The following is a 10,938-nucleotide window of genomic DNA, read 5'->3' as shown; positions in this document are numbered from 1 at the left end:
TTGTTTGATACTCACCGTGCGTGCTCCAGTCACTGCATGAAGTCCCCCGTCGCACCCACTTCAGATGGCTATGTCAGTAGGACAGTGCTTTCTATGTTCACTACGGTGCAGTGTTTGTATTAACTACAGTGGCCCTATTGCATAACCAAACGGTGATTTTACAACTATTCTTTTCTACTACTCCAGGCTTTGATTTATCTGTCCAGATTATGGAAGGTGGTGTATTCCTGACTTACAACTGACTTTCAATAGACAGCAAAGAGATATATGAAGTATATTCCTCCAGCCTGACCTAGTGATACAGTGCGACAACACGGTCAGCGAGTCATTATCACTTTGAACCTTATCCTGTCTATCCATCATGGTATGTGAAGTATTTATTTGCTATTGTGATCAAATATGGAATGTATGTTCTCTACTTAGAGTTGTAGTAGATACGTTTGTATCGCCACGACGTTTCAAAATATGGTCATAATCTAGTATCTGTTGTATTGTCCTAATATCCCGAAGATAGTATTTGAGTGAGTGAGTAAGTTGGGTTTAACACCGCTTTTAACAGTATTCCAGTCATATCGCGGAGTGTCAGTTTAATGTGGGAGGAAAGCCCAAAGTGATGCAGGTCTCAGACGTTTGCCTCTTCGGTGAAACCCACGTGCACGGGTATGGTGCTGACAAACCTAGAAACAAAATCGGGGCGAACCGGGATTCGAACCCAGAATCATAGGTTTCTAGCGTGCCCAAGGGACGCAACTCTGCACAGCGAATAGCGGCGCCTCAGACGACTGGGCCAGCCGTGCCCCCAGATAGTATTTGATGTCAGGCACTAAACAAGATGGCGTTACACCCTTAAGGCAGCTTGATTAGAATCTCACTTATCTCACATATCTAATATCACGATAATCGCCTTGAATGTATACGATGTACACCATTGTTCCCACGTGTAGTATATACAGGTAGCATTCAAGTTACATAATTTGTAAAACAACTATACAATCATGCTTTCGACGATAGGTGTACACTTGAATGTCATGTTCCTGATCTTGAGATGCGTGTGAATGTCGCAGACGTATCAGCAGATATAAAAACTTAATTATAATCGCGCATTCAATTGAGGCGGATTTGATGCTGTTGCCTCGAAGACCCATATATGTATTGGTTAATGATATCCACAGAGCGCAGCTGATAATGATCAGTAAACCGTATAGCGCATTATAGTTTGCTTCACGCTGAAACGATATTTCAAGCCAAAAAAGGTTAATTTGTTTATTGTTGAACGTCCTTTCAAAGCATTGACATGGAAATTGAAGTTGACATTCGCTTGTTTATCTTGAAGTCACAAAAATCATATATTGAATTTTCGTCCAGGTTCTAACAATATATATAACGAATAACGAATATATGGTACCTTGAGTATAACTGTTAAGACATCTACATGAATATTTCAATCGTGTCACATTATCCAAAAATTTGCGACGCCAGATGGCTAGTTATATGTTCATTTTGGTAATGTCTGATGAATAAAATCTGACTTTTTAGGAAGCCACAAGTTTTGTCTTTTAAAATATTAGCGATTTAATATGACTTATAAACCTGATTCAATGTGATTCCTAATAGTTCTTCTATTCTTATCAAATCGAATAACTAGGGGAGAGAACAAAAGAACAATAGCTCCTATATATACACATGTTCCAGTGTAGTTGAAGCAGGCATCGTAAGTACCAGTTGCATCTCGTAAAATACCTACAACAAAACATATCATTAATAAGACAGGAAGTTAATTATCTTACTTATGATAATAAAACTAGTATATTGTCCCAATGATACAAAAATACATTTCAATTTAATGATCACATATGCTTATTATACAGTTTACACGTATATAAATAGGTAAGGGGGAGAGACGGGTTAGAGAGATAGAAATAGAGGGGGAGAGAGAGTGAGAGAGGAGTGAGAGAGAGAGATAGGAGAGAGAGGGAGGCAAGGATGTAGAATATAGTAGTCTAGAATATGATGTATATTCAGAACAGAGAGACAGAGATAAAGAGAGAGGGTGTGGGAGGTGGGAGGTCACGAGGGGTACATAATTTATTTTTAAAAATACAGCTACTCTTTTATGTAGTGTCAATGTGAAAGCAGTGGAGCAAGTTCAGTTACATTTCATGTTATTAAATATCTTGTTTGTCTGCTGATGTTCTGATGTCATTGTGATCAACTTACCTATTATCGGGTGTGTGATGAATCCAGATATACCATGAAACATAGCCATAAATCCAAGAGTCTTCCCCATATCTTCCAAACCCATGAACTCCACGACAGCTACCGGTATCAAGCAAAGATGAAAACTTCCAAATAGTCCTGAGATCACTGTAAATAGTAAAAGGTGTAGGAAGGTGTGGTAGAACCAAGTAAACTGGTTCACAGTCCCAGTGATGAACAAGCCAATCGCCATTAGGTGGTAAACTTTCACATATTTCCGATCAACCACGGCCCCAAGACACAATCTACTCAGGAAATCCACCGCGTTGAAAATCGTAAGCAGCATTGCAGTGTCTGTTTTGGATATTCCCTTTTCCATAGCTAGAGAAGGCAAATAAGCTCCATTAAGAGCAACAAGTATGGCCCATGGCCCAAAACATATGATAAATTGAAACAATGGTTTCTTAAACAGCGTGAAGTCAAGATGGAGTCGTTTAGTTAGACGGATACAGATTTGTTCCTTGGCAGCTGGTTCCTTTTCTTTCTCGTCTCCCCGTGATTCCCTTATCTTCTTGGTTGTTCGGAAGGACTCCAATGGTCTGAGGAGCAGGGCTCCAATCCACATGTTCATGCTGATCCCAGTGAGAATAATCATTGTTCCTCTGAGGGCGTATGTATCCAAGAGGAATCGAATAAGGGGAGGGAAGACCATACCTCCAAGGCTAACTCCAGATACTGACACAGTTGTTGCCCAACCACGTCTCTTCTTGAAGTAATGTCCCAGTATTACCAGGCACGGCGAGTGTATCAGTGCATTGCTTACACCTTCAACATAAAGGATATTGTTTTCTTATAATTGACCATAGCATCATACTGCAATTACCACCCCTTCTCCAGAATAACAAATAGGCCCATTTACCCCATTCCTTGACAAGGCTTACTACGTTCATAAAGCTGTCAAATACTTTTAAGGTGGTCATGTGGGGGACATTTCCAAGAATGCTGTCCAATGCAATTGTTTTACTTGTACCATATATTCCCAAGTTTGTTCGGGTAGATACGTGACTTTGATTTTGAAAGTGTTTGAGAATGGCGCCACAAGTTTGGCAAGATATGGTCATCTTTGAGCGAACATCCTTGGTATCAGCTATATAATAGTAAATCACAAACTCATGCTTATCATATAGTCAGGGGGCGGTCGCGTAGCCTAGTGGTTAAAGCGTTCGATCGTCACGCCGAAGACCCGGGTTCGATTCCTGACATGGGTACAATGTGTGAAGCCCATTTCTGGTGTCCCCCGCCGTGGTATTGCTGGAATATTGCTAAAAGCGGCGTAAAACCAAATTCACTCACTCACTTATCATGTAGTCAGAATCGTACAACGGATTCTGCGTTTAGCATTTATTTCTTAATGTGATTTATTCGAAGTTCTTCGTCGCTTTTATTTGAATAACTATGACTGAAACGTATATCAATAACTGATTTTGATAATGTCCAGTGATTTGTTATATTAATATTATCATTTTTTATGTTCATTTTGTCGTGAATGTAGTGAATGAGGCATTACACATAAGAGATAATACATATTCCCTGATCAAATATACATGTATGTAGTTAGTACTATTTACATACTAAAATTACACAGTTCACCTGTATAAAGAACCGTCACATACGCTTACCCATCAGAATACTGTGAGTGCAGATAAGATAGGTAATACTTGTAGCAAATATAGCTGTGGTCATTCCAATAACATTCAGTGTTACCCCCAGGAGCACCGTCTTCCTGATGCCAAGTACTCCCACAAGGATGTGCATAGTAAACACAGCTGAAACAGACGTTTTTAAAATACAAATAAGTACAGCCGTATAAGAGAGAGAGAGAGAGGGGGGGGGGGGGGGGGTCCGGGAGAGAGAGAGAGAGAGAGAGAGAGAGAGAGAGAGAGAGAGAGAGAGAGAGAGAGAGATCTTTGTAAATGTAATATTACAACTTACTAATGCCTTAATTAACCAATTCTTTGACTTATTTATGGTTTTCTGTATCAACTGTGCCAAGAATCTAAAATACCAAAACACTGATGACACACAGGTTCAGTAATGAAAGATTAGAAAGTCCTCCCGTTTAATTATATATATTGCGATCTACCAAAACATGAATAGTAACATTTAGCCCAGTATTGTTAAGGAACGGAGAGTAAGAAGTATATTCCCCAAATTATTCCACAACCCTACTTTTAAACTTATAAAAACTATTTGAGTGTAGACTGTATGTGGACTGTATCTATACTCTAACGATGTTGTGTGTGCACCAAGACCCAACGCGAGCTGATATTTACAATTCAAGGCACACTGCACTTTAAAATTTCCAGGGTCCTGAAATAGTTTTTTTTTCAATCTCTTCCACGTTGCAAAACACGCAGATTATAGTGAATATAGAGTCATAAACAGGGATGTATATGTTTACTTGATTTTTTCTCGTTTTATATATGCTCATTGTCATCGGTAACCTGCTGTAACACAATGGTATATACATTTTAAGGATTATGCACATATTTGAAAATATATAAAAGTTAATTTCAAAAGGTACCGTCATGTATTGACGTCCTCAAATCAAAGATGCGGGTTCAAACCCCGCATGGGACACATACTTCTCAAGAAAAATTGAAATCATAAAATATAAAACAAAAAGTGCCTCATTCTAAATGTAAATAATGGTTCCAGATAATTTTAATTGACCAACAACTTTTTATTTCTGAACAATAATGGAACGACAATAGAACAATACAATAGAACAATAGGATGACGTCACAATTGTGTTTTATGCCAGTGGCGATAACGAACTATGTCCTGTCCTCATCGGGATCGTTTGTGATGCCCAAAGTTTGCTTTGAGCAAATATTCCATCAATCTTAAGACAGGTTACGACAATGTGAGGAACCATCACCGATCGGTTAATCACTATGCTATCCTTTGTTTGAATAGAAAATATGGACTTTTTTATATCATACTCACATGCAATGCTGTATGCGCCTGTTATAACCCCAAAGAACAGCGTTGCTTTCGATGCAGGTACGTCAAATACGTGGACATATTCAACGAACAAAATAGCGATGCCTTTGCCGTAGCCTACCATTAGGAACACGATCAGGAAGCAACCTAGTTGGGAGATTCGACATTGCCATTAGTAGTCACATACTACATAAATTCTGTCATAGCTAAATCAGTAACAGATCTATTCCGGTATTCACTAAAACCATAGATTAAAATGTACAGATTAAAATATAAAATGCAGCAAAGAGGGTTTGGGTGATCCTGGCAATGTCTGGCCTGTTAGGCTCATCGTTAGCTCAGGGCCCTTGCCTCCTCAAGACGCAGACCAGACAGCGGATTGGACTTCTCCCAGGAAGCGCTGCCCAGACGAACCCGACCAGAACCTTTCGGAGAATGTGAAAACTACCCAACACTGCAGTCTTCTGCATTACACAGGTTGTCAGAAGGGTTGTATCCTTGGCAGCAAACCCGGGTACTCTTCCAATGTCAGTCAACAGATAGGGAGGTACCAAACCTTAGGCACCGAGAACAATGGGGAGTACTTGGTACTTGGGATGCAAGCGTGACATTTCGAAAGCAACATTCGCATATTTGCAATGTTTTTTCCTGGCTGGTGACGGGCCGATTCCAAAGAATGATGTATTTATCATGTTCCATGACGCCCTCTACATATTTTGGACCGTACCATTAATGGACCTATATGTCAAACATGGCGAAGACGGTAATACAATGATCGAGCCACTCCATCATGTCGCTTTAGATACTGTGTTTGTGCCAAAGCTCGGAATCCACTGACAATGTGTTGGACGGTCTCATTAAATTCATTGTATAATCTACATTTCATATTTACATTCTGATGCAGAATCACACATTAACGGTTTCGAGTGGGAAGTGACTGGTCATGAGCAGCAAACAAAGCCTTCTGTTTCACTTTTCAGGCAAGTCGGCTTCATCCAAGCAAAGGACCATGTAAGGTTACTGATCTTCGTAATACACTGCACGTAGGTGGTCGTTCGGATAGCCTCTCCTTGAAAAACTGGGCCGATTTGATTTGGTTGACACTCATTTCTGTACCGTCCAGCAGTACAGAACAATCAACAAAATCAACACAGTCTTTGAGATTATGTCGCACATCTTTGGCTCCTTTAGGAAACTGTGGAATGCCTTGTTTTCATTATGAGTCTTGACAAGTTTCACAAGATAATCATAGGACAAATAAATTGATGCAAAAGTGTACAATACAATTCTATCATGAAGAGCCTCTACGTTTATCAAACCACGACCTCTCATTATAACTGGTAAATACTACCATTATTAATTTTATCGTTATCACCATCATCATGATCATCATCATGATCGACATTACATCATCATCATCATCATTATTGTCACAATATTGCGTCAAAATTAATATACGATTAGAAAAAGTAGGGGATCATGAAATATAAATGTTCATGGTATTAGAACAAAGTGTTGACGACACACCCTATGCCAGAACGTTTGTGTCTGCCAAATCAAATCAAACACCATAACACACCCGATACGTACATGCAGGGTGTCATTTCTCATTATGAATGTGAAGGAGTCCTATTTAACCCTTTGGACCATGATTTTTTGTCAATCTTATTGATACTGAGTCGTGATTTACTATATTTCATTCATTTTGTGTGAAGGAACTAGCGATGTAGCGTCTGCAGCGTGCGGACGGTCTACGGGCTTTTGACATGCTGGAAACTGGAACAAGTTAACGCCCGTACTTACTGTGCACGAATCGTCAATGCTCACATCCAGCTGCACAACATCCTTCAAATGTGATGACCAGCAAAGAGCCCAGATCTTTCCCCCACTGAACACGTCTAAAAACGATTGGGAGACGTTTGCGTCATTTGCCGCCGACCACGTTGGCTGAAAAGGTGCTGCCAGGGGAGTAGGACAGACACCCTCAAATCGCTTGGGTGACCCATACGCAGTATGCCTCGTCGAGTGACATTCGTGACCAACTCGTGTTATTCCGGGACAAGCCGAATAGCGACTCGTGTCGATCTCATGGCCATTTTTGCGACCGGGTTCCGTCTTAGCGCTAACGGACATGCCTAAAACAATTGTCAACTCGTTGCGTATTGCGTATTTCCCCATATATCATACATATTTCAGAAGCAATTTAAAGCACATCTGGATTGATGATTGAACACATTTAACTGTGTCTTTGGTATATTTTTAGAAGCAAGACATATGCAAAATCACAAATTATTTCTGAGGGATTCTTTGACGGAGAACTGGAAATCATACGCGCATTCTGATTGGTTTGTCGTATTTTCGCACATACCATTCATCGATAGGGGGACGAGTCTTCTTGTAGGTTACGGAAAGGGGCGAGTGGTGAAGAATGGTCTAGTGAATGAATGTGCGGCAAATCGTGACACAATTAGGCACTTCTGATGGAAAAACGTGAACTTTGAAATTTCCTCTCTTACTCCAATCGTCCTTCAAGATGGTTGGCGGCAGTAACATCTTCTGTCATACTATGATATCGGTTGTGATGTGTTCCCCATTCGTTCATTATTATCAAACAACTATTATACTAACTAATATCTCCAACAAGTTTGGAAAGTTTCTGTTATTTCCGGGTATCCCCTACATTTTTACAAAAGAATAGTTCATATTTACCTACGAGTACAACCCAGGCCCATCCACGGTCAATGGGCAGATTATTGTCTTCTTCTTCCTCATTGCTTTCACTTGGCTCTTTATTTATTTGTGTATTTCTCATTAATTTCAAGTTTTCAATCTTTTCATCGCCCTCATCATCATCATCATCATCATCATCATCATCATCACTACCAATCTTCTCCGTCGCCTCTGTTTGCTTGTGTTTACTTCCAGGCTCCGCTTGTGTGGTGCCGCTGTGGCAGCTGACGACAGAGGTGGGGCTCCCATTATCACAATCCAGATCCACTGACTGCATTTCCAAACCATCGGTTTTGGTATAACTGTCCTCGCTTCGTGAAAGATCCGACTGAGGTTCGTTTCCATCATGTCTGTCAGTGTGTTCCCCGGTATTGTTTAGGTTGTTAATTTCCATTATTTGAACAATCTTTTATCTTCTTGCGAGAGCGTAGAGACAGAGGTGGAACTGTCATTATCACAATCCCGATCCATTGGCTTCATTTCCAAACAATCTGTATTGATATAATTGTGTTTGCTTCGTGAAAGATTCGACTGAGGTTCGTTTCCATTGTCACTGTGTCCCTCGGTATTGTTTGGGTTGTCAGTTTCCATTATTGGAACCGATCTTCTTGCGAGGGTTTAGACACACCTGAAGTAGACACATAGAACAATATACCGACTGAATGTGATAAACATGCCAATGAAGTTATAACGTAGGATGCTCAAAGGGGGTAGTTTCACAACGTTCTTTGAACACTGACGTCACTAAATTATAATCTTTTTGCCTCACGGCCAAAGCACTCTATGACGTTATGAATGGAATGTCAGAAATTGAGGAAACATCGTAATAACGTTTTCATTACACTAACAAAACGATTTTCTGACTTTTTCTCTTGGTAGTGTTGTTAAATACGAATGGAAAAATGGAAAAGTAGCTTTTATTTGTCAATTGTTAAGTACACTTAAATGTCTCTAAATATATGAGTAGTTCAACGCATATATTTTTTTCCACCCTTGAGGTGTGAGTAAAATGATTAACGAAGCCAACTAGTTTTCTATTTACTTCAGGAGTTGATGGGCGTGTCACTGTTGTTTATGCCTCATTCACTAAGTGTCCAGTTTCACCACGGCCTGTCAATAGTCGAGTGCTGAACCTCTGATCACGAGCAACGATCCACAGGTTATAATTAGGGGAAACATGATAACTGCTCAGACAAGGTATCGAGTCTGTCCACAGGATCCCGAAATTAGTTGGAGACCTACTTGTGTTGCACAGAAGAATTTCTCTCCCAAGAGCTCAGCTAGCCCAGCACAGTAAAAATGTAACCATCAGTTCAACATGGGATCCATGTGTTTTCTGACATAAAAAAAGCCTTCCATCTAAATCAGTAAGAAACTGTTAGTTAGGGTGGCTCATGCTGTTCTGAATTTATAAATAGCAGAAAGTGTAAACTTTGTAAATCGCAATTTTCATGGACCGGCTGGCACATGGGGACCGCCATATGACAAGAATATTGCTGAGTACAGTGTTTAACAACAACGAAACAAAGGGAGGGAAAGATTTAAGCTTTATGTCGAAACGTAGTGCATTTGTATACAGTGTTGCACCATACTCTAACTTACCGTGCTCCTGTCAATGTATCTTGTCCTAGCACCTTTATCAGATGTTCATGTCAGAGATCAGTAGTGCAATGTATATTCACGACAGTCTTGTGTCAACTGAAAGGGAGAACCAAACTAGCCATGCCATTACAGACTTTTCTGTTCTACAACATCATATCTTACAACAGAATCAGGGCCATGTCTATCCAGAATATTGTTGTCAGTATGGTCATTTGTATCCTCCTCCACATTCCACATACAATTAAGTGCTCTTATCGGCTATAAATGGTTCAGGATTGATCTGATAACCTTGTACGTGTACGATAGTACAGTCACCTGACCCATAATTACATTGGACTTTGACCTGTGTATAAGCCCATCTGTTGCTATTCTGCTTTACCTATTGCTGTGTATCGCCACGTTTCGAAACATTGTATAGTTCAATAGAAGTCATTTTTTTTAGGAACATTAAAAAATACGGGGAACAACAAGCTATGAGTCTCTGTACGGACCTCTTATCCCGGTTACAGTGATGTGTGTTGTCAAGATGGTGTTCCAGTTAATGAAAAGAGGTCGACTGATAAAGTGACAACGTATCTCAGGATATTATCACAATTGTCACTGAATGTACCTTATGTATACCGGCTCGGGTAATTGTGAGATACGATATTTATAAGACATGTTTGTCATAAAAAAATAATATGGACACTTGTTTTGCATGTTTCACATAATTCTACATATGATATAACATTGAAGGTTTTTCTGATCATTTCAAAGTCGGAAATGAAACACAATGACCGCCATTCAGGCAACGCTGATAATTTCAGAAAAATTATAAACCAAAAATATATGATAATGTTTAACAGTATGTACCCCTCGTAAATAAATAAGTCACATGTGTTCGGTAGAAATCATCACAAAAGTCACATTTTTCCTTCGTCTTGTAAACGCCAATATCATAAACATGGCCTAGGCATTTATATTGCGATCTCATTTTGGTAGGGATATAACATAGTCGTTTCTTTTGATTTATTGTTTCATGAAACGCTGTCATCGTTGTAAATTTCACCGAAATAAGGCGGTAGTAAATTCCTCCTTGTCTCAACGAATCGTAAATATATCATGTGTGAATACGAGCATATTTCTTTTTCTGCCAGTCATGTGGCCATGTACGTTGGTACTTCATGGAAGTCAAAACATCATTTTGACACGGGTTTCCCATTAATCAATGCGACGTCATTCGCTATGCAGAGTTGCGTACCGTAGGGATGCCAGTATCCGCTGATCGAGCGTTTTAATACACGATTCTCTTCGATTATAGTCCTTGGTCTGACAGCAATATGCCTGTGTTTGTGGTTTCCAAATGACAAACGTCTTCTTGATTATGAGAGTCCCAAATTAGCTGATAATTGACTTGAATTTTCT

General features: G+C 39.7%; 1 protein-coding gene across 1 annotated transcript; it reads right to left on the bottom strand.

The window, feature by feature from the left end:
• Nucleotides 1-1,259: 1,259 nt before the first annotated feature.
• Nucleotides 1,260-9,749, bottom strand: LOC124148545 (monocarboxylate transporter 12-like). The gene is made up of 6 exons (XM_046519682.2): nucleotides 9,535-9,749; nucleotides 7,912-8,560; nucleotides 5,206-5,349; nucleotides 3,876-4,022; nucleotides 2,218-3,021; nucleotides 1,260-1,740 (listed from the first exon to the last, which is right to left on the bottom strand). Exons 2-6 carry the CDS (start codon nucleotides 8,324-8,326, stop codon nucleotides 1,583-1,585), a joined length of 1,668 nt encoding a protein of 555 aa, XP_046375638.2. The 5' UTR covers nucleotides 8,327-8,560; nucleotides 9,535-9,749; the 3' UTR covers nucleotides 1,260-1,582.
• Nucleotides 9,750-10,938: the final 1,189 nt, after the last annotated feature.

This window comes from Haliotis rufescens, unplaced genomic scaffold (assembly GCF_023055435.1).
Source record: "Haliotis rufescens isolate VD_foot unplaced genomic scaffold, xgHalRufe1.0.p SCAF_9, whole genome shotgun sequence".
NCBI classification, from domain to species: domain Eukaryota; kingdom Metazoa; phylum Mollusca; class Gastropoda; order Lepetellida; family Haliotidae; genus Haliotis; species Haliotis rufescens.
The sequence above is the reverse complement of the archived record's forward strand: the minus strand, read 5'-3'. Positions and strand labels throughout refer to the sequence as shown.

Bases quoted from the DNA above. Each gene is read 5' to 3' on its own strand.
- LOC124148545 (XM_046519682.2), bottom strand. From the start codon at position 8,326: ATGGAAATTAACAACCTAAACAATACCGGGGAACACACTGACAGACAT. The intron at 5,350-7,911 runs GTAAATATGAAC...TCTCCCAACTAG, and splicing joins GGCCTGGGTTGTACTCGTAG to GTTGCTTCCTGATCGTGTTC. The intron at 4,023-5,205 runs GTGAGTATGATA...CGTCTGTTTCAG, and splicing joins AGGCGCATACAGCATTGCAT to CTGTGTTTACTATGCACATC.